This window comes from Ursus americanus, chromosome 5 (genome assembly GCF_024610735.1).
Source record: "Ursus americanus isolate L20-20 chromosome 5, mUrsAme1.1.p, whole genome shotgun sequence".
Classification (NCBI taxonomy): Eukaryota; Metazoa; Chordata; class Mammalia; order Carnivora; family Ursidae; genus Ursus; species Ursus americanus.
The window spans coordinates 85869309-85894437 of record NC_142131.1 but is presented as its reverse complement, the minus strand read 5'-3'; the positions used below and the strand labels follow the sequence as shown (position 1 = coordinate 85894437).

Genomic DNA, 25129 nt, shown 5'->3' with positions numbered 1-25129 from the left:
GGTTTTTTGTTTGTTTCTTTGTTTTTTATTCTCCCAAAACCTGTATTAGAAGTGAGGCACAGATTTTTGGGTACCTTAACTAAATTAGGGGACTCTTGTTGTCATCATTCCTCTTCTATATAAAGAACATAGTATAAGGCGTATAAAAGATCAGGTGTATATTCATCAGGAAATTTTAAGGTGAGGTCTTCATTGGAGGCAAAATACATTTGTCCTTTTTTAAAATAATAATTTTTATTATGTTATGTTAGTCACCATACAGTATATCCTTAGTTTTTGATGTATTGTTCCATGATTCATTGTTTGTGTATAACACTCAGTGCACCATGCAATATGTGCCCTCCTTAATACCCATCACTGGCCTAATTGAAGAGATTCCTACCTAATAGTTTGACTAGACCTGTGTTACATAGAAAAAAAATATTTTTGGGGGGGTTTGTTTTGTGTTTTGTTTTATTTTCTGTGAAATGTCGCTAAAGTCATTTGTACTAGTTGAGATAGAAACTGTCTCTTGATTGTATTATACACCCCTTATGAAAACTTCTTTACTCCAAGGGGTTTGTCGTCCTATATTTGTGGAGTTTAAAGTAAAGAGAATAGGTTTGTTATCTACCAGAATTTGGCAGCTTTACCCAGTGATTTTAATTGTTATTTCCCCATAGCTATTTAAGTGAAAATCTAGTAGCAATTTACTGGGGGACACTTTGGATTCCTGTTAACTCTGGAATGACCCATATTGGGTACTTCCTAAGGGGGTAGATATGGGGACACTTAAACTGATGTGAAAGAAGTTGCATAAAATCTTGGAGGACAATCTTTTTTTTTTTCCAGTGTCCTAGTTGAGAACAAATTAGGCGTCCACTCCTGGGCCAGCATTTTGATGAAGGACCCATAGAAGGATGTGATGTGGGAGTCCAAGTATTAATTTAGATCCTGGCTTTGGAACTGTTGTAGCTCTAAAGTCAATAGCTTGTGGATTTTTATTTGTGGTCTTATTTGAAAGTTCTTTCCAAGTGCTCAGCCATGGTTACAAGTTCAGTCAGTCTGGTGGTCTTTGATCCTATTATTTTGTCTTTTTCTCAATCCACTAATCTCAGGAGATAATACATTTACAAACAGGGCAGCTAGAGCAGTTTGGGTAACCTCAATTATTGTATGAAACCCAGGATGTCATAGAAAGAGAACTTTCAGATGGGCTTTAAAGTCTGCCAAAGATCTCTTCTTCTTTTGTTTGCATATTCAAATAATACATAAATCAATTCAGGCAGGGAATACTCCAGGAAAGGCTTTTAAAAAAATCACTTGCTGGGGCGCCTGGGGGGGTGAAGTAGTTAAGCGTCTGCCTTCAGCTCAGGGTGTGATCCCAGGGTCCTGGGATCGAGCCCCACATCAAGCTCCTCTGCTGGGAGCCTGCTTCTTCCTCTCCCACTCCCCCTGCTTGTGTTCCCTCTCTCGCTGGCGCCTCTATCTCTGTCAAATAAATAAATAAAATCTTTAAAAAAAATCACTTGCTATTTTGCAAGCTTTTTCTGTTTTATGAAAGTACCATATTGGATTTCCCACACTATCCTCACAATTCTGCTTCCCACATCCATTTATTGGACTTCACCAGGCCCGACCAGCATGTGCACCAGCTGATAAGGACCTAACAGCCAGGATTATCGGCCCTGATAATGATCCCAAATTATTCAGAAAACTTTGGGGATCCTCCCTGAGTTAAGAACATTCTCTAAATATGGACCAAGTTTGATCCTTGACCAAGGAGTGAAAATTACCTGAGGAAGTTTTCCTATACACTTAAGTGGTTTTTGTTTTATTTATTTTATTTTATTATTTTATTTTATTTATATTTATTGTATTACTTATTGTTTTGTTTTATTTATTTTATTAAGCTTTTTGTTTTAATTCCACAAGTCTAAACATCATTACACAGAGCTTATTATAACTGTACTCTTAATCCCCTCATTCTGTTTCACACATCCCCCCCACTTCTCCTGTGATATGCTTTATTTTATTTTGTTTTGTTTTTAAGTATTTATTTAAATTCCAGTTAGTTAACATATGGTGTAATATTAGTTTCAGGGGTACGAATTAATGATTCGATAGTTCCATACAACACTGTGCTCATCTCAACAGGTACACTCCCTAATTCTTATCCCCTGTTTAACCCATCCCCCACCTCCCACCCCTTGGTAATCATCAGCTTGTTATCTGTAGGTAAGAGATTATTCCTTGGTTTGCTTCTTTCTCTCTTCCCCTTTTCATTTGTTTTATTTCTTAAATTCCAGATATTAGTGAGATCATATGGTATTTGTATTTCTCTGACTGACTTATTTCACTTAGCATAATACTCTCTAGCTCCATCCATGTCTTTGCAAATGGAAATATTTCAATATTTTTATGGCTGAGTAGTATTCCAGTGTGTGTGTGTGTGTGTGTGTGTGTGTGTGTACACACACACATATATATGTATATGTATATATATATATATATATATATATATATATATGTATATATATATATATATATATATATATATATACACACACACACATACACACACACACACATATATATATATATCACATAGTGAATGTTTGGCACCTTCTTTGCTCATTTGGATGAGTTTTATTTCTTTTTGTTCTCTGATTACCATGGCTAGGATTCCCAGTACAACAGTGGTGAGAGTGGACATCCTTGTCTTTTTTCTAACCGTAGAGGAAAAGCTTTTGGTTTTTCCCCATTGAGGATGATATTACCTGTGGATTTTTCATATGTTTTTTATTATGTTGAGGTATATTCCCTCAACCTTGCTTTGCTGAGGGTTTTCATCAGGAATGTGTGTTGTACTTTGTAAAATGCTTTTTCCCCCTACATCTATTGAAATGATCATATGCTTTTTTTCCTTTCTTTTATTGATGGGATGTATCAGGTTGTTCGATTTGTGAATACTGAAACAACTTTACAGCCCAGGAATAAATCCAAATTATAGTGGAGATGATTCTCTTAATGTACTGTTGGATTTGGTTTGCTAGTATTTTATGGAAAATTCTTGCATCCATGTTCATCAGAGATATTGGTGTATAATTTTCTTTTTTAATGAAGTCCTTCTGGTTTTGTTATCAGATTAATGCCAGTTTCATAGAATGGATTTGGAAGTTTCCATTCCTTTTCTATGTTTTGGAATATTTTGAGAGGAGTGGATATTAACTCTTCTTTAAATGTTTGGTAGAATTCAATTGTGAAGCCATCTGGCCATGGACTTCTGTTTCTTGGGAAATTTTTTATTATTCTTATTATTGATTCATTCAGTTTCTTTTCTTTGCTGGTTAATGTTCAAGGTGGCTATTTCCTACATTTTAGTTTTGGTAGTTTATATGTTTTGAGGAATTTATCCATTTTTGCCAAGTTGTCCAATTGTTGGCATTTATTTTTTTTAAGTTTTATATATAATGTTTATTTATATTACATACTATTTCCATTGGATAAAGAATACTAAAAACAAACTATGCTTAAAAGTTAAACATACCAAACGTCACACCATTTGAAAGATAAAATATGTTGTTGCTGGCCTCTCCCAGATAGTCAAATGTTATAATAACTTCTCCATCTCAAAATTATTAAGAAAAAGGTTGGTTTCCTGAAGATGGACATTAAAATTTGAATACACAAAGTTACACATTTATGAGGCACCTGGGTAGGTCAGTGGTTAAGCCTCCAACTCTTGATTTCCCCTGCGGTCATGATCTCAGGGTATGAGATCAAGATCCACACTTAGTGGGGGTTCTGCTGAAGATTGTCTCTCTCCCTCTCCCTCTACTCCTCCCCTACTCATGTGTGCACACTGTCTCTCAAATAAATAAATCTTAAAAAAAAAGGTTACATATTAGTTAAATGTAGCCTAGATTTTAGACAGGAAACTAAATTGCACAAATATTACATTTCTGAAAACTATGCAATATTTCAGGAAATTTTTGCAACTCTTTAGGGACTGGTCTTGAACCTGTGTTCATTATTTATTTTTGAGAGAGAGCAAGTGGTAGGAAGGGGCAGAGGGAGAAAGAGAATTTTTAATTTTTTATTTTTTTTCACAATTTATTTTTTTATTTTTTATTTTTTAATGTTTTTTTATTATATTATGTTAGTCACCATACAGTACATCCCTAGTTTCTGATGCAAAGTTCGATGATTCATTAGTTGCATATAACACCCAGTGCACCATGCAATACGTGCCCTCCTTACTGCCCATCACCAGTCTATCCCATTCCCCCACCTCCCTCCCCTCTGAAGCCCTCAGTTTGTTTCTCAGAGTCCATAGTCTCTCATGCTTCATTCCCCCGTCTGATTACCCCCCCTTTCTTTATCCCTTTCTCATAATATTCTCTTACAGTTGTTTATATTTCTCTCTTTTCTTCTGGGATTCCTATGATATGAATATTATTATGTTTGATGGAGTCACTGAGTTCCCTAAGTTTATTCTCCTCTTCTATAATTCCTTTTTCTCTCTTTTTTAACTTAATTATTTCCCATTAATTTTTCTTCCATGCCACTTATTCATTCCTTTGATTCTTCCAGCTTTGTATTCATTGCAACATGCCTGTATCCAGTCTCAGTTATTGTATTTTCATTTCTGACTGAATCTTTTTTTAACTTTCTTTTCTCTGTTGTTAAGGGTCTCCTAGAAGTCTTCCATTCTTTTCTTAAGCCCAGTGAGTATGCTTATGATTGTTTATTTAAATTCTTCATCAGGCATGTTCCTTATATCTCTTTTATAAGTTATTTTCCCTGCTTCTTAGAGTAATGGCTTTATGAAGAAGAGATCATATAGTATCAAGGGCCTGGCACTTCAGGGACTGTCTCTGGCATGTGCTGCATGTGCTCTGTTGTTGCATTTTGGCTGCTCTATCCTTCTGACCAGTTTTCTGTAGAGGCTTTCCTTGCCTGAGTGTGCGGTTTTTGGTCCTGGACAGAATGTGGAAAATTTTAACTCGATGTGCTCTGGTCTGCTCATTAAATGAGATGTAAGACTACTTTCACTAGAACTGAAGTCCTGCAGAACTCTCTGATTGGGAGACATGGTGTAGGGTGGAGTTATTTCTTGTCTTCTGGAAGGGCCCTAGAACACTGGGACTGAGACAAGTTTGATTGAGAAGGGCCATCCTGCCAGAGCATAGGTGTGTGTCTTGGCATAAGCAGGTTAGGCCTCCATTGTGGGTCTTGTGGTGCATCCCACTGGTGGCTGTGCTTATGCTGAGGGTATTTGGAGGGAAATGGCACCAGCCAGCTCTTTTGTCCCTGGAGCGATTTCTCTGTGAAGGCTGCCTCTCAGGAAAGTGATCCTAAAATAGTGAATAATCTCCCCCCATCCATTGCCCCAAACATTCTTCAGAATGATGTTTCCAAGCTGATGTCTGCCCCTGCATTTTTTGTCTGCCTTCTCTCCAGGAGTAAGGCAGTTCCCTAGGGCTCTATCCCAGCCAAGCCAGCTGACTTTAAAACTCCAGGCTGTAAGCCATGCCAGTTGCAAGAACTCCTGAAATTCACACCATGTCATTTTCCAAGCCAATGCCTTTTGGGGAAATGTTCTCTTAGTGCATTCCCCTGTGTGCTTTCTTCTTTCTCTCTCACTCTTCTCCATGACAATGGTTCCCTTCCCTCCTCAGCATCCACGATCCATTTCTCTTCTAAACCATGTCTCCACACTCCTACCATCTTTCATGTGGCCTCTTTCCTCCTTTTAGTTGTGGAGCGTGCTGTCACTCATCAGTCCAATTTCAGGCATATATAGGATGATTTGATAGCTATTTAGTTGTGTTAGTGCAACAAGAGGGGCCTAGGGAACTCCTACTCAGTCACCATCTTGGGTTCTTTCTTGAGTGGCTTTATTTTAAAATATAATTGCTTAATAGTCTCTTCAGAGTTGAAAGGGATTTCAGATAGAAAGTAGACTGTGAGTACTCAGGTAAAAGAGGATTGAGAAAAGATATAGGAATCACATCAGTCTCACTGTCTTTTTTTAGGTATCTTTTGTGTCTTTACTTTTTCATTATTTTTTTATAACACTCTTTTTTAAGTGAATCTGTTTGGGAATATTGAAACTTTTGAGAAGCTTCTGCATACCAATTGAAATAGGTATTCCACTTCTTTGATTTGTGAAGCTTTGCTTTCAAGTGCACTTCCTAAATCAGCAATCTTGACTATCTGGGATGTTTCTCATGATGGCCATTGTTATCCCAGATTGTTTTAGAAAGATGTTGCCATTTTTAAAAAAATATTTTTCCCTTTAAATCCACATCTGTGGTATGATTTGGGCAACATTAAACTTCCAGCCTTTTTAGATGGTAAATTATTAAAACATATTTAAAACAAAGCTGAACTAAAGCCATTTTGTATATACTTCTGGGACTATAGTATTTAAACAAAATAAGCAAATGTACCAGAAAATGGCATGCTCAATTCTTCAGCATTTGCAGATACCACTTTTTTTTTGCTAAGATTTTGGGTATCTTGGAAGAAAACTAATACCTAAAAGTAATGTGCCATTGTGTTGGGAATTGTGAGGATACAGTTTGCCTCATTGCATGGAATATTTTTAAAGATTGGAGATGATACAGTTTCAATCTAACCTATTTCGTGACCAAGTTATCTTAACATGGGAGTCTTAGATCTAAGTGGTAGCACTTACAGCATTCAAGTGCTCTCCCCATGCCTACCAATCTCCATAGGTTTTTGGCTTCTGAGATTCCTATTAGAAATAGCCTATGTGCATATTAATAGCCAGCAATAGCCTAATAGATGTTATTGTGGAATGGGTAAGAGAAAGCCTTGTTTAAACGACCCAAAATTCCAAATTTTGAAACTGGGACCCGGGGGAAGGACTAAACCAGTAGACCCCAACAAATGGAGACTACAGACTGGGGCTCCAAATAAATGAGGACAGCCCACTCAACCACCAGCCGTTTCCAGCATAGAATCTGGAGACTGATCCAAGCTGTGAGGGTTCCCCAAAAATGGGGACTTGTGGACTGTCAATTAGATCAAGGACTAGAAACAAAGACGGTAGAATTAAGAAATGGCAGGAACTTACTCAAGGGTCTTGGAAATGGTGGAGAAAGAGAATTCAAAGTGTTCATGGAGAGCATCTACAATATTCATCATTAACAACAACAACAAAAAATGTCTGTGTAATCTTTTGTGTTTTTTTTTAATTTTTAAAGCTTAGAAATTTTATGTATTTGAACCACATGCTCACAATAAATAAAGTAAATCAAATTACATGCACGTCATTTCATTATGGTACTTTAAGTGGTAAACTTTCAATATAGATACAGTTTTTGAAAATTGATATTATGACTCTCACAATGAAATACTTACTCCTATCCCATTCAAATATATAGTCTTCTTCTTCTATCCTCTTCCCACTTCACTTTTGAGTGGGAATCCAAAAGAGATTTCAAATAACAAAAATAAACAGAATCTAATGGGTAGCCTCTACTCAGTTCCATAGGCTTTTCTCCTTTGAGAAACACATATTTTTATGCGCATAAGCCAACACAGAATGAGACAGATTCTATCTCCAGACTGGCTCAGACTGCCAAGCCCCTCTTTGCTGCTTCTAACACGCAGCTATGGAAAATTGTATAAGGAGAGGGAAATGAACTTTGATGGATTGATGGTTGAAAAGTATCTTACTCCCTAAGAAATAGGATCAGGAGGAAATCAAGTAACTATGACAATTATTTTTGCCAGCAATCGTTTTTCCTCTGGATATTCTAACCTTGGTGACATGATAACAATCTGAATTAGTATTTTTTTCTTTTCTAGGGACAAAACATTATGTAAGGGACTTCTATTGCTTTTTTCAAACCCTCCTGTAGTCCTTTTTATCTACTTTTCACCTTTCATCACCTGTTTTTTAGATTGCTTTGTTCACTATCCATCTTAAACAAATATGGCACATGATAGTTATCATTTCATATGTACCCATTTCACTGTATTTTATCCAGAAAACAATATGTTGAAATAATTGCACACTCTAACTTCAGTTATCTTTTTATTCATTCAAACTTTCCCTATTTTTCATACCTCGTATTTCATAAATACAATTCTCAAAAGTTTTTACTTCTATGATCAAGGCAAAATCTAAAAGGGACAAGAATTTAAAGTTTATTTAGTAACACACTCTTCTCATGAGCACCTAGTTTTATAAATGAAAGCCAAAGACTTATCAATCTCAACACCCAAAAATCAAATAATCCAGTCAAGAAGTGGACAGAAGACATGAACAGAGACTTCTCCAGAGAAGACATATAAATGGCCCACAGAAACATGAAAAAATGCTCAACAACACTTGTCATCAAGGAAATACAAATCAAAACCACAATAACATACCACATTACATCGGTTAGAATGGCTAAAAGTAACAAGGCAGGAAACAACGAATGTTGGCAAGGATGTGGAGAAAGGGGAACCCTCTTGCACTGTTGGTGGGAATGCAAGCTGGTACAGCCACTCTGGGAACAGTATGGAGGTTCCTCAAAAAATCAAAACTAGAGCTACCCTATGACCCAGCAACCGCACTACTGAGTATTTACCCCAAAGATACAGATGTAGTGAAAAGAAGGGCACATGCACCCCAATGTTTATAGCAGCAATGTCCACAATAGTCAAACTGTGGAGTAGCCAAGTTTCCCTTCAACAGATGGATGGATAAAGAAGACATGGTTCATATATACAATGAAGTATTACTCAGCCATCAGGAAGGATGAATACCTACCATTTGCATCAACATGAATGGAACTGGAGGGGATTATGTTAAGTGAAATAAGTCAAGCAGAGAAAGACAATTATCATATGGTTTCATTCATAGGTGGAATAAAAGGAATAGCACAGAGGAGCGTAGGTGAAGGGAAGGACAAATGAATGGGAAAAAATCAGAAAGGGAGACAAACCATGAGAGACTCTGGACTCCAGGAAACAAACTTATAGAAGGGAGGGGGGTGGGGGAATGAGGTAACTGGGTGATGGGCATTAAGGAGGGCACATGATGAGATGAGCACTGGGTGTTATATACAACCAGTGAATCATTGAACATTACACCAAAAGCTAATGATGTACTGTATGTTGGCTAATTGAATTTAAATTAAAAAAAAAGTGAAAGACAAATCTAACTCAGTGTACACATTTTTTTTTCCTAAAAGAGTCTGGTTTAGTTATATCAAGAACTCCACTTCCAATCAAAAATAAAAAAGTAGAGCAAGTATATGCAGTTTTTTTCTCCCCCTTCAGTTTCTTTTGTCTCCTGTATCAAGGAACATTTTCTGTTTCCCTCCATATTCTTAATTGGAGAGACAAGGAGATAATTTACAGAGCTCTGTTTTATTAGGGGCAGTTTATTTTCCCTTCCACTTCTTCAGCAGAGTTTCTCTTACTTCCTTGTTACGGAGAGTGTAGATGAAGGGGTTTAGAACAGGAGTCACCACAGTGTTCAGCACATGCACAGCTTTGGTCAGATCCAAGGCCTCTTTGATGGAGAGGCGGACATGAAGAAAGATAGTGGACCCATACCAGATGAGCACCACAGTGAGATGTGAAGAGCATGTGGAGAAGGCTTTGCTCCTGCCGCTGGCTGAAGGGATCCTGAGAATGGTGCTGATGATGTAGATGTAGGAGACCAGGGTGATCAGGCATGAACTCAGGATGACCACAAAAGCAATCACAAAGGCCACAAGTTCCACTGCCCGTGTGCTGGTGCAAGCCAAGGTGATCCAGGGTGCAATGTCACAGAAGAAGTGGTTGATCGTGCGAGGACCACAGAAGGACAGGGTGCTGATGAGGGCTGTGGGCACTGCAATGGCCAGAAAACCACACAGCCAGGATCCCAGGGCTAGCTGTGCTGAGAGCAGGCTGCTCATGATGGCCCCATAGTGTAGAGGATAGCATATGGCCAGATAGCGGTCATAAGCCATGGCTGCCAGGAGGAAGTACTCTGTGCAGCCCAGTGAGAAAACAAGGTACATCTGCAAAAGGCAGCCAGTAAATGATATAGTTTGGCTTCTCCCCAAAAGTATGGCCAGGGCTTTGGGGACTGCAGCTGTGGTATACCAAATTTCCAAGAAAGAGAGGTTGCTCAAAAAGAAGTACATAGGGGTATGTAGCTGGTGGGAAGTTCTCACCAACATCAAGATAGCCATGTTACCACTCAGTGTGAGGATGTACATCACCAGAAAAAGCATAAAGAGAGAGAGCTGAAGGACCTGGGACCCAGGAAAGCCCAGCAGGAGAAAATCCTGGGGGAGAGTTGCATTGTCTGTGCCCATTGAATAAGTATTGAGATATCCTGGTAAATAGAGGCCACACACTGAGGCTTTTGATCCAATCACACCATCCTAGAAAAATGAAAAGAAAAGGATTTCATGAGTGTGCTTCAGTAACTGAATGCAGATTGACAGTCTAACATATGTTGAGTGCCTGCTCTGTATTTGGAGCTGCATATGGTTAATATCAAGCAATTTAATAATATGGAGAGATATGTGCTATTATCACCAATTAGTGGTTGAAGAGACTTAGGTGTGAAGCATTTTAGCATTTTTGCAAAGATTGCACCCATAGTTACACTTAGATAGAAGATTCAAACCCAATCTTTGGACCTGCATCATCTTATTCTGGACATGCCCAACCACAGCCATAGATTACATCTAAACACACAAAGGGATGTTTCATGTTAACACAATCCACTACTTTGTAACTAGACTCTTTCTTTCTGGTCCTTAAATGAAAATAGGTATTTTTTTTCTTTTTGTCTTTGTGTCTCAAATGCAGGATCTAGACACTTTCATGTTTGACACTTAACAGCTTTTGAATTGGTCTTCTAATTTATGAGCTCTGACCTCAAAAATAACGTTCAGAAGTAAACTATAAAAAAAGTTTTAAATTAGAGTAAACTTATTTTTGTCTTCTTTGACCTTGAAAATTTTGTGTTTAAACTTATTAATGTGATACATTCTTTGCACCAAGAACTATTTCCTTTTTGAAAAAGGCAACTGCTCCCTGCATCTAAGACATCTTAATACTCATTTGGAGTGATTACACTGAGAACAGGCTAAAAGAAGAAAATCACTTTGAAACTAGTTATTTTCTAAAAAATTTACAGTCTTTAAATTACAGTTAGTTAACACAGAGTGTAATATTAGTTTCAGGCGTACCGTTTAGTGATTCCATACTTACATACAACATCTGGTGCTCATGACAAGTGCGCTCCTTAATTCCCATCTCCTAACTAACTGGAATTTAAATAAAAACATGTACACATTTGAGTTTTTAACAATTTGCTGATGGAGTTTAATAGGTAATTTTAATTTCTTACATTTGGAAAGTGATTTTGAATACATAAAAAACAACTGCTTTTCATACAAACATACATTATTTTGGCAAAATAACTATATTTATATTGTTTCTGAATTACAGGAAATTTCAAGTATTAATTAAATGCTATGATGGCTACATATTATGGAACAAATCTGTGATAATGAATTTACCCATTCATTGATCAGGTCTAGATTGATCAAGCCCAGAATAACCCTGTTCACTTACCCAGTTGTAATCCTTTTTGCCATTCATATAAAATCTATAAACTCTGTCTTTGTACTTTATCTTTTCCCTGATTTTTTATTCCATAATATTATTAATTTAAACATATTGCACTTCTATTGCAATCATTTTATCTCTCTTTCTTCTTTTTCATTTGATTATCTTAAAATTTTACCCTATTTTCTCTCGATATTCAGCACTGTTTGATGAGCTCAATCTTCCACGGCTTTTGAACCTTGTTCTTAGTCTTTCTCTGTTTATTTTTTTTTTCTTTCCTTCTGATTCAATCCTGTCTTAGCTATGTTCAACTTTAGTTTTGGTGTTTTACATTTTCTTGATCTCAATCTTCCACTTAATGAGCTCCATACTGAAAACAATTTGCTATTAAGTAATTACTTATGCGTACAGGAATCTTATGGGAGAAGGTGACAATTTAATACTTTCTCTTGGGTACTTAAGGCTAGCTCAAGAAGAGAAGATCTTTCTAAATGTGAGTTTCAAATTATTTTCAATCATTTGATTTAAATAACTTTATAATTTAATGAAGATTCTACATGGAACAGGAAATGGATATTTCCTTAGATTTACAAAATTAATGCAGATCTTTCATCTTTGTGCAAGTCCTTAGAAAATGAAAATATTCAATGGGTTCTAATAATTTCTGAAAATCTTTATTTTTATTTTCGAAGTTATTTTTTTTATTCTGGTATAGTAAATACAATATTATATTAGTTTCTGGTGTACACCATAGCGTTTAACAATTCTATTCATCACATGGTGCTCATCATGACAAGTGCACTCCTTCATATCCATCACCTATTTCACCCATTCCCCCCCCCCATGTCCCACCTGGTAACTATTTGTTCTTTGTAATTAAGAGATTGTCTCCTGGTTTGCCTCTCTGGTTTTTTATTCCCTAAATTCATTTATTTTGTTCTTAAATTGCACATATGAGTGAGATCATACAGTATCTGTCTTACTCTGACTTACTTCACTTAGTGTCTATGTCATTGCAAATGGCAAGATTTCATTCTTTTGTGTGGCTGAGATATATAGATAGATATAGATATATAGATATAGATATATAGATATAGATAAATAGCTAGATAGATACATATAAATGTGATATCTTCCTTATCCATTCATCAGTCAATGGACATTTGGGCTCTTTCCGTAATTAGGCTATTATTGATAATGCTGCTATAAACACCAGGGTGCATGTATCCCTTTGAATCAGTGTTCATCCCTTGGGTAAATATCTAGTAGTGCAATTGCTGGATGGTAGGGTAGTTCTTTTTTTTTTTTTTTTTTTTTTTTTTTTTAGGAACTGCACCAGTTTGCATTCCCACCAACAGTGTAGGAAGTTTCCCCTTTGTCTGCATCTATGCCAACACCTGTTCCTTCTTGTTTTGTAAATTTTAGCCATTTTGACAGGTGTGAGGTGATATCTCGTAGTTTTGATTTGCATTCCCCTGATGAAAGGTGATGTTGGGCATCTTTTCATGTGTCTGTTGGTCATCTGTATGTATTCTTAGGAGAAATGTTTTTTTCAGGTGTTCTGTCCATTTTTAAATTCAATTATTTGTTTTTTTGAGTGTTGAGTTGTATCTGTTCTTTATATAATTTGAATACTAATCCTTAATTGGGTGTGCCATTTGTAAATATCTTCTCCCATTCATTAGGTTGCCTTTTACTTTTATTGATTGTTTCCTTCACTGTGCAGAAGCTTGTTATTTTTATGTAATCCCAATAGTTTATTTCTGCTTTTCTTTCCCTTGCCTCAGGAGACATTTAGAATAATGTACTATGGCCAATGTCAGAGATGTAACTGTCTGTGCTCTCTTCAAGGATTTTTATGGTTTCAGGATGCACATTTAACTGTTTAATCCATTTTGAGTTTATTTTTATGTATGGTGAAAGAAAGCGATCCAAATGTATTATTTTGTATGTAGTAGTCCAGTTTTCCCCAACACCATTTGTTGAAGAGATGGTCTTTTTCCTAGAGGATAACTTTCCTACCTTTTTGAAGATTAATTGGCCATATAATTGTGGGTTTACTTTTGATTTTCTGTTCTGTTCTATTAATTTATATGTCTATTTTTGTACCAGTCCCATACTGCTTTAGTTACCACAGGGCTGTTATAAAACTTTAAATCTCAAATTGTGATACCTTCAGGGTTGCTTTTCTTTTTCAAGATTGCTTGGGCTATTCAGGGTCTTTTATAGTTCTATAAAAACTTTGGATTTTTTTGTTCTATTCTGCAAAAAAAAATATTAGTATTTTAATAGAGATTGCATTAAATATGAAGATTACTTTAGGTACTATAGACATTTTAACAATCTAACAATGGATTCCAATCCATGAGCCTGCAACATCTTTCTATTTCTTTGTGTCATCTTCAATTTCTTCATCAATGTTTTATAGTTTTTACAGTTTATAGTTTATAGTTTTCAGGGTCTTTCACCCCTTTGGCTAGGTTTATTCCTAGGTATCTTATTATTTCTGGTGTAATTTTAAATGGGATTGTTTTCTTAATTTCACTTTCTGTTTCTTCAGTATTAGTGTATAGAAATGCAACAGCCTTCTGCTCATTGATTTTATATCCTGTGGCTTTACTGAATTCTTTAATCAATTCTAGTAGTTTTTTGGTTGAATTTTTAGAAGAGTTTAAGTAGTTTTCGGTTGGATTTTATAGTATCATGGCATCTGAAAATAATGAAGGTTTTACTACTTACTTGGCAGTTTGGATGCCTTTTATTTATTTCTGTTGTCTAATTACTGTGACTATGACTGCCAGAACTATGTTGACAAAAGGTGGTGAGAGTGAACAACCTTGTCTTGTTGCTAACATTAGGGGGAAAGCTGTCAGTATTTCCCAATAAATATGATGCTTGTTGTGAGTTTTTCACATATGGTCTTTTTATGCTGAGGTATGTTACTTATAACCCTACTCTGTTTTAGGCTTTTGTCATGAATGGTTGTTGTCCTATGTCAAATGATTTTTTTCTGTTTCCAATAAATTATCATATGGTTCTTAAATTTTCTCTTATTTATGTGATGTACCATGTTGATTAATTTGTGAATATTGAACCACCCTTGCATCCTGGAATTAAATCTCACTTGATTGAGATGAATGATTATTTTTAAACATATTATTTGGTTTCAGTTTGCTAGTATTTTTTTTAGAACTTTTGCATCTGTATTCATCAGAGATAATGGCCTGTGTTCTCTCTCTCTCTCTCTCTCTCTCTCTCTCTCTGTGTCTTTATTTAGTTTTGGTATCAGGGTGATAATGGCCTCATAGAATGTATTTGGAAAGTTTTCTTCTTTGTCGTCTATTTTTCTAGAATAGTTTGAGAAGAATAGGTATCAGTTCTTCCTTAAATGTCTGGTAGAATTCACCTGTGAAGCTCTCTGGTTCTGGACTTTTGTTTGTTCAGATCTTTTTGATTACTGATTTAATCTCCTTGCTGGTAATTGGTCTGCTCAGATTTTCTATTTCTTACTGCTTCACTTTTGGTAATTTATATGTTGTTTGTTTGTTTGTTTGTTTACGTCAGACAAAACAGACTTTATTTTTATGTAATAATTTTTTATTATGTTATGTTAGTCATCATACAGTGTATCCTTAGCTTTTGATGTAATGTTCCATGATTCATTATTTGTGTATAACACCCAGTGCACCATGCAATATGTGTCCTCCTTAATACCCATCACCGGCCTATCCCAATCCCCCATTCCTCCCCTCTGAAGCCCTCAGTTTGTTTCCCAGAGTCCATAGTCTCTCGTTCTCTCTCACACCATACACAAAGATAAACTCCAAATGGATGAAAGACCTCGATGTGAGACAGGAATCCATCAAAATCCTAGAGGAGAACATAGGCTGTAACCTCTTTGACATCGGCCACAACAACTTTTTTCATGACACATCTCCAAATGCAAGAGAAACAAAAGCAAAAATGAACTAGTGGGACTTCATCAAGATAAAAAGCTTCTGCACAGCCAAGGAAACTGTCAAAAAAACTAAGAGGCAGCCCACAGAATGTGAGAAGATATTTGCAAATGACACTACAGATAAAAGACTGCTATCCAAGATTTACAAAGAACTTCTCAAACTCAATACATGAGAAACAAATAATCAAATCAAAAAATGGGCAGAAGATATGAACAGACACTTTTCCAATGAAGACATACAAATGGCTAACAGACACATGGAAAAAAATGTTCAAAATCATTAGCCATCAGGGAAATTCAAATCAAAACCACATTGTGATACCACCTTACGCCAGCTAGAATGGCAGAAATTGACAAGACAGGAAACAACAATTGTTGGAGAGGATGTGGAGAAAGGGGATCCCTCTTACACTGTTGGTGGGAATGCAAGATGGTACAGCCACTTTGGAAAACAGTGTGGAGGTCCCTTAAAAAGTTAAAAATTGAGCTACCCTATAATCCAGCAATTGCACTACTGGGTATTTACACCAAAGGTAAGTTATATGTTTCTTAGAATTCATCAATTTCTTCTACATTATCCAATTTTTTTGGGATATAAGTTGTCATAATATTTTCTTACAATTGCTAAAATTTCTGTGGTGTTGATTGTTATTTTTACTCTTACAGTTGTGATTTTGTTTATTCTAATCCTTTCTCTCTCTCTCTTTCTCTCTTTTATGAGTCTGGCTAGAGGTTTATCAGTTTTATAGTGTGTTCCCCCCTCCCAAAGAACCAGCTACTGGTCTCATTGATCTGTTCTATTGTTGTTTTTGTTTCTTTCTATATCATTTATTTCTGTTCTAATCTTTATTCTTTCCTTTCTTCTGCTCGATTTGCATTTTATTTGTTGTTTTTTTCTAGCTGTTTTAGGTATAATGTTAGGTTGCTTATCTGAGGTTTTTCTTGCTTCTTGAGGGAGGCCTGTATTGCTATATACTTTCCTTTATAACTTTTTTGTTTCATCCCAAAGTTTATGGACCATTGTGTTTTCATTTTTATGCCCATGTAATTTTTTATTTATTATTTGAGTTTGTGGTTGACCCATTCATTGTTTAGTAGGATATTATTTAATCTCAATTTATTTGTGGTCTTTCCAGGTTTTTTCTTGTTTGAGTTCTAGTTTCATAGTGATATGGTCAGAAAAGATGCATGAGTATGACTTCAATTTTTTTGAATATGTCAAGGCTTTTCTGTGTGTGTTCCATGTGCACTTGAAAAGGATGTATATTCTGCTGTTTTAGAATGGAATGTTCTGAATACATCTGTTAAATCCATCTGATCCAGTGAGTCCTTCAAAGCCACTTTACTTTGTTGATTTTCTAATTGGGTGCTCTGTTGTATTGCTATAAGTGTGGTGTTAAAGTTCTCTACCATTATTTTATTACTATTGGTTACTCCCTTAATGTTTGTTATTATCTGTTTTATGTGTCCGGAAGCTCCCTTCTTGGGCACAAAATATTTACAATTGTTATATGCTCTTGTTGGATAGTTCCATTAATGATTATATATTATCCTTCTTTATATCTTGTTACAGTCTCTGATTTAATGTCTATTGTTTGATACAAGTATTGTTACTCTGCCATTTTTTTACATCCATTTGCGTGATGAATGTTTGTCCATCCCCTCACTTTCAGGATAAACAGATCTCCCTTACATTGTACAAGGCATTGCCTCTATTTTGCCTCTCCTAGGGTTGTTGCCTTTTTAAAGATGGGCGCCAGGCTATCCGTCACCTTCCTGGCTCACCCAGTGCTGAGTCAGCTAATTTTTAAAGCTCCAGGTTCTAAATTCCACTGCTTATACAAACTCACAGAATTCAGTCCCTATGGTTTTAAAAGCCAGACGTTATGGGGATTTGTTTTCTCTGTATGGTCTTCCTGATGCTGTCATCTCCATGACCATAGTTCCCTCCTCCTGTGGGCAGCTCCTGACCACTGTTTCTGCCCTTCCTAACCTCTCAGTTGTAGCTTCTTTTCTACATTTACTTGTGGAGTTTGTTCTGCCAGTCTTCAGATCACTCCGGTTATTTCCTTGGATGTATTGATATCTAGTTGTGAATGTGAGATGAGATGAGCTTAGTGTCCCCCTACTCTGCCATCTTACACCTGCCCCCAGTTCATTCACTTTAGTGTAATTAATTTCTGTTCTGCACAGTTGTGGTTGAGGAGTTTTATGAATTCATCAACTTTATTAGTTCTGGAAATTCTTATGCAGACCAATAACATGATCTCAAAGTTATTCAAGTTATGCCATCATGCAACATTCTTGCCTATAGCTGACTAAAAAAGCTTTCAGAGAAAATCAAAGTAAAAAAATAATAATAACTGCCTGTGAATGACACAAGATTTAAAATAGACATGGTTAAATATCTGAGGAGTGTTCATTTGATGAAAATTTGGTTCTTTTTGTGGCATAAAACATGTTAACAATAACTAGACAATGAAAGTATGACACATTTCTATTACTTTATTATTTTTAATTTTAATTATATTTTTATTTGTGAAATTTATTATTGGCATGTAGCTACTAAATAAATATTAAAGTAAGATAAATGTATGGTACTTCTATCACTAACGTGACTAAAGTTTTTTTAAGATTTTATTTAAATTCAAGTAAGGTAACATATAGTGTATTATTAATTTCAGAAGAATGAAACTGGATCACTTTCTTACACCATACACAAAAATAAATTCAAATGGATGAAATACCTAAATGTGAGACAGGAAACCATCAAAATCCTAGAGGAGAAGACAGACAGCTCAGCTTTGACCTCAGCTACAGTAGATTCTACTAGACACATTTCCAGAAGCAAGGGAAATAAAAACAAAACAAAAAAATGAACTTCTGGGACTTCATCAAGATAAAAATCTTCTGCACAGTGAAGGAAACAACAAAACAAAACAAAACACTAAAAGGAAGTCTACAGAATGGGAGAAGATATTTTCAAAAGACATATCTGATAAATAATTCATATGCAAAACCTATACAGAAGTTCCAACTCGACACACAAAAAAAACAAGTAATCTGGTTAAGAAATGGGCAGAGACATAAATAGACATTTTTCCAACAACATCCAGATGACTAACAGACTAATCAGCCTTTTTCCTTTTCAACCTCAGGTACTCATTTTCTGGTGTTCTTCAAGTACTGTAGAGTCCCTGATGCAAGGCTTTGGCAAGGGGCCCAAATTTCAAATGACTGTAGGAAAATAGAGTTGGAAATGATGAGGTAGGGGTGCACTGAAGGATGGAGAAAGTAGAGGCCCAATGGGGGATATAGCAAAGGATTCAAGGGAACAGAGTGAACTTTTTTATGTGGCAACAGAGGAAAAAGGAGGGGAAGCCAGAGGAAGGAGAATATCAGGTGAGCCAGTGGGGAGAGTTAATTTAATATTTTAATATATTTTATAACTTCTTTTCAGACTCAAATTAGAAAAGAAGCAGATGGAATTCCAAATCATCCTCAATAATACCATGTCAGCAATGAGGAGATGGTCAGAGTTGACAGGGCATATCATCAGCAGAGATTCAAAAAAGGGATTTAAGTGATTGTAGAAATATCCATGGGTAGAGCGGGATAAAACTGGAAGAAGAGAGAAATCTTAAAAATAGCTCCTTTCAGCATCTGCATACCACTTTCCAGTTACCTTCCAATATCAGCTTCTGGCCACAATATTCTCAAAATAAAAATATTCTTTCAAATCTCTTATTAACTTTCAACCAAAATAAAGAGCAAATATTTATAAAAGTATTAAACTCTTTTAAAAAAATCACCTTCTTTTTTTCACTTTTTATATTAAACCAAAGACATACCTATACAGGGATTCAAAACCAAAACTAATATGCTATTTATTACTTAATCATGGACTCAAGAGGTGTCTCAAAAGACAGTGCAAACTATGCAGCCCTCTCAAGATCCTGAGCCACTTCCAAAGATGGGCAAAAGAAAGATTTAGACAATCTCATCTGAGAGCTGGTAATGGCCAATGGATGTTAGCTGAACATGGTGTACAACACACATCAATTTCTTGCCATCTTACTAGCTCCTAACCTGACAGTTGGCTTCCTGCACATGTAACAACCAACTACTTGCATGCCTTGGCATGCAGAAAGCCAAGCCATGTTCTCAGGACAGAGATGAGCAACAGGAAAACAATACTTATCCCTAGAAGAGAAAGGCTCAATAACCAATAGGTATCTCAAAAGGATTTAAGCAGAGTCAAAATCTAAAGAACTAACATTTGCAAATCTTTTAATCTTGCTACTATGACTTTGGAAAAGAAACAATAAGCAAGAGGTGTGTTTGTTTGTTTGTTTGTTTGTTTGTTTTTCCTCTCTCTCAACTGGGCACCACAGACAGAGTTCCAGAGAGCTGACTTTGATGGAAAATCTTAATTTTTGTCAACATCTGCCAGTTTCTCCAGGATCCTTTCTGCGGGCTCCAGGGTTGATGTGGTGTCCCTATTATTACTTTTCAGGTGTCATAACTGTAGGGGAGCAATAAATATATTTCCCTTCTACCTTTTTAGTTCTTGCCTGGTACCCCTATAACAAGAAAAAATATAAAAATTTATTTAATGTAAGTTTTATGTGACATGGGAGCCTTCAAAAGGAAATAAAGTTCCAAATAAGTGGTTGGAACTGAGAGTTTTGATGCTAGATTTGATGAAGAGTAGAAAGTCAAGGAAAGATATGATAGGAGAAAGAATCAGAGCTAAGTGTAGCAAACTGGAGAAAATAGCAAGGTTTATTTGTTCAGATTGCTCTCTGCATCCCCTCATCTCTGGAGATATGGATGCTCCTTTGTGCTGGGAATGGAGAAGGCACCCCTCATATGAGGGTTTTATCATCTGCTTCAATAGAAAATAGGAAAGTTTTTCTGCACGTCATTCTCATATTCCTTCAGCCTGAAATATTCAACCTAACTCATCACCCATCATTATGAGAATATCACATTCTCTTACAAATTTTCTCCTACAGGTTTTAGTGTCCATTAATTATTGTTTAGATCACTTGTGACACAAATTATTAAAAATAATGACTTTTCAATCATTCCTTCTATCTTTACCAGCTGCCAGTTCTAAAGAAAAAAATAGCTTGGGGTGCCTGGGTGGCTCAGCCATTAAGCATCTGCCTTCTGCTCAGGTCATGATCCCAGGGTCCTGGGATCAAGCCCTGCATCAGACTCCCTGCTCAGCAGGAAGCCTGCTTCTCCCTCTCACACTCCCCTTACTTGTGTTCCCTCTCTCATTGTTTCTCTCTGTCAAATAAATAAATAAAATCTTTAAAAAAAATAAGAAAAAAATATCTTTTTAGTTGGTGCTTTCTCTGGTAACAAAGATACATTATAGATAGTGAGGGAACTAAAATATCTCTCGGGATTTTTCCATAAAGCATACAATTTCTTAAATATTTAAGCCAATATCATTTTTTTCAATATAGATTTAACCATGGGCAGTCTAAGAATCTTTTTTTTTTTTTTGAAAAATTTTCCCAGGTAACTCTGGCAGGTTATACACACACACATCAAACAAATGTAATTATGTGTACCATATCTCTTTCCTTAAGGGTAAAGGAAAAAATGGGGACTTTTCCATGGATCCCGTGGGGAAAGGTAATTTTCCATATAAGAGATATGAGTTATATTTTATCATATAAGATAAAACATATGTATATATTTACAATCAATATTGTCATGGAAAAATCCAAACGTGTCAGAAGGTATTTGGGGCATGATTAAATGAGATCATACATGCCAGAGAAACAATATCAACTATATATTAATTGAAGTGATAATAAAACATGAGTATTAACATTTAAAAAGAGCAGAACATGATTTAAAATATCTAAGAAGCATGTCTTATTTTCCTTAAATAATAAATGATGGAATAATGTCAAATGTAAAATCAAGACAGTTATTTTATAAGATATAAAATCTCTAGGCAGAGGGGTGCCTGACTGGCTCAATTGGTTAAGCATCTGCCTTCAGCTCAGGTCATGATATCAGGGTCCTGGGATCAAGTCCTACGTCTGGCCATCTGCTCAGTGGGGAGTCCGCTTCTCACTCTCACTCCCTCTCTGTGCACTCTATCCTTCAAATAAATAAATACATAAAATCTTTTAAAAAAAGGAACTCTACATAGATTACATACAAAATAATAAGAATATCATATTGTAGGCACTACTGAATAAGCCAAAAGAAAGTCCATCCCCCACTGAGAAACTACTGCTACAATTATATTTAATAACTTCTTTTTATTCAGTTTAGGAACTTTACCCTGACACGAAGAGAGGTAAAGATCTTTCTGCATTATAGACAAGTAGACATACAGAAACTCATGTCTTACAGTTCCAGACATCTGTCTAGTTTCTCTCTGGAAATACTATTTACCCAGTTGACCGCTGCTTATTTTTAGGAACTGTGCTGGGATGCATCTCCCTCCACGATTGTGGCTCTGTTTTAGGTGTCTTTCCTGAGTATTGCTTACAGATGTAGGCACACCTCTAGAATGATCCTTAATCTACATTATTCTTGTTTGCTTTTTGTTCTGCCTCAACATTAGACAGTCCAATCCTTTGGGAAAGTATTGTGTAAATTTTATCACGGTAGCTCACATGGTCTTTATGGTAATGTACCTGTTGAAGTGCCTCATTTTTATTTTAATTTCCAGGGAATAAAATTGAGAAAATGAATTATTCAATGGCCAAATTTACAAATGCTGTGAAAGATAGGAGCAATTTTTTTCAGAAAGTTATACCACAAATGGAGAGATTCTTTGTCATAGAAGATCTCTGAATGAGAAAAATGACACCTATCTGTTAGATGGGTATAATGCTATTATCCAACCTTGGAATCAGTCAATTCAGCACTTGAGCATTTATTTCCTTAGGTGTATGTGAGTACATTACCTTTCTTGTCTCAAGTCTTGCAGTTAAGAGTGAGGTGACTGATGAGAAAGTCTACTGTGATCAGTAAGGCACTAGAGCACTGACCTTAGACAGTGTTAAAGGGAGTGTGACTCTTGGTCACAAGTTTTGTGCACCAATCTCATAAGAGCCCGTTTCATGTCCTTGTTCCTCAGGCTGTAGATTACAGGGTTGAGTATTGGAGGTACCACAGTGTAGATCACAGAAAGCAGCCTGTCGATAACTGTGGGTGGATTTGAAGATGGTTTGAGATAAACAAAACAAGCAGTTATAATGAAAAGAGTAAAAACAATGAGATGGGGAAAGCATGTGGAGAAAGCTTTCGACTGGCCTTTTGTGGCTGGAATCTTCAGCACAGTGGAGAAAATATAAACATAAGAGATAACAATGCAGATGAAACACGACATCCCTAAACACATGCCTATTCCAATACTTGTGTAAACTACCAGGAGTGTTTCAGAACAGGAAATCCTCAACAATGAGGAAACATCACAGAAAAACTGTGGGATCACATTGGAGCCACAGAATGGCATAAAAAATGTGCCAGCAGTGTACAGAGCTCCAAAGAGTCCCCCGATGGCCCAGGAAACACCTGCCATCAGTACACAGGCACCACCATTCATGATGACCTCATAGTGCAGGGGACAGCATATGGCTACATAGCGGTCATAGGACATGGCAGTGAGGACAAATACCTCACCTGCTGAGAAGGAAGTCATTAAAAGTAGCTGGAAGGCACATCCTAAAGTGGAAATGGAATTGCTGTTGGTTAGGCTGTTGACAATGAAATTGGGGATTGGGACAGACACGAGGAAGACATCCAGGCAAGACAAGTTCTTCAGGAAAAAGTACATTGGTGTTTGTAGCTGCAGGTCTCGGGTAGTGAGAGTAATGATGAGAAGATTACTCATTAGGATAGCCAGATAAATCACCAGGAAGAGCACCCCATATACTATCTGAAGCTCTTGGATGTCAGAAAACCCCACAAGGAGAAATCCTGCCACCAAGGTGACATTGGTCATGCTCGAGTCTCTTCACTGCCTGTCAGCACAAAGAAATATACAAAAAAAAAATCAATTTACACATCTAACAAGAATAATATTGACATACACAATTGTTTAATTGAAAAATAGCCATTGTATATATCTTAAATACTTCTGCAGAAATTCCATCTTTTTTAAGGTAAAGAGTTTCATAAGTGATATGTGAACTCAATTAGTTTTCATACGAGTTACATCTGATTCTGACTTTCAAACTTAACTTGCTTCCAGGTGTATATAATTTGACTAAATATGGAAGTTTTTCTAAAACACTAGGTATTTGTATCACACTATAACTGTGTCATGCATAATGACAAGTCATTTTGCTTTGTCTGTTCTGAAGAACAGCCCAAAGTTCTATCTTTATAGTTTTAGGATTCCTAATAATCTAACAGGGGCATTATCAATTCTCATTTGCTATTAATTATCATGACCTCACATTTAGATTATATTAAATGATCCAACATAAGCAAATAACTTTTATCTAATCTTACAAACATAAACAAAGGAATACAAGCAAAGATTCTGTTTTTCTTGAGGTCATGCAGTCACATATGTTGAATGTTTCATTTATGTAAGGGAAAGATATAAATTAATTATTTAGCAAAACTTAATGTCCTTTGAATACATACATATGTAGAAAGTCAGGTTATTATGGCACATTCCCAGTGGTTGATTTTTAAATAAAAAGCTGGTTTAGAAGTCACCATAATTTTTTATAATAATATTTTTAAATTATATTATGATAGTCACCATACAGTACTACCCTGGTTTCTGATGTAAAGTTCGATGATTCATTAGTTGCATATAACACCCAGTGCACCATGCAATACGTGCCCTCCTTACTACCCATCACCAGTCTATCCCATTCCCCCACCCCCCTCCCCTCTGAAGCCCTCAGTTTGTTTCTCAGAGTCCATAGTCTCTCATGCTTCATTCCCCCTTCTGATTATCCCCCTTTCTTTATCGCTTTCTTCTCCTACCGATCTTCCTAGTTCTTATGTTCCATAGATGAGAGAAATCATATGATAATTGTCTTTCTCTGCTTGACTTATTTCACTTAGCATTATCTCCTCCAGTGCCATCCATGTTGTAGCAAATGTTGAGAACTCATTCTTTCTGACAGCTGAGTAATATTCCATTGTATATATGGACCACATCTTCTTAATCCAGTCATCTGTTGAAGGGCATCTCAGCTCCTTCCACGATGTAGCTATTGTGGACAATGCTGCTATGAACATTGGGGTGCATATGGCCCTTCTCTTCACTACGTGTGTATCTTTGGGGTAAATACCCAGTAGTGCAATGGCTGGATCATAGGGTAGCTCAATTTTTAACTTTTGAAGGGACCTCCACACTGTTTTCCAGAGTGGCTGTACCCACTTGCATTCCCACCAACAATGTAGGAATGATCCCCTTTCTCCACAGCCTCTCCAGCAATTGTTGTTTCTTGCCTTGTCCATTTCTAGCATTCTAACTGGCATAAGGTGGTATCTTAGTGTGGTTTTGATTTCAATTTCCCTGATGGCTAATGATTTTGAACATTTTTTCATGTGTCTGTTAGCCATTTGTATGTCTTC

General features: G+C 36.2%; 2 protein-coding genes across 2 annotated transcripts; both read right to left on the bottom strand.

The window, feature by feature from the left end:
- Positions 1-9392: 9392 nt before the first annotated feature.
- Positions 9393-10319, bottom strand: LOC123791143 (olfactory receptor 6F1). The gene has a single exon (XM_045795785.2). It carries the CDS (start codon positions 10317-10319, stop codon positions 9393-9395), a length of 927 nt encoding a protein of 308 aa, XP_045651741.2.
- Positions 10320-22586: 12267 nt separating this feature from the next.
- Positions 22587-23531, bottom strand: LOC123791142 (olfactory receptor 14A2-like). The gene has a single exon (XM_045795784.2). It carries the CDS (start codon positions 23529-23531, stop codon positions 22587-22589), a length of 945 nt encoding a protein of 314 aa, XP_045651740.2.
- Between the last annotated feature and the right edge of the window lie 1598 nt (positions 23532-25129).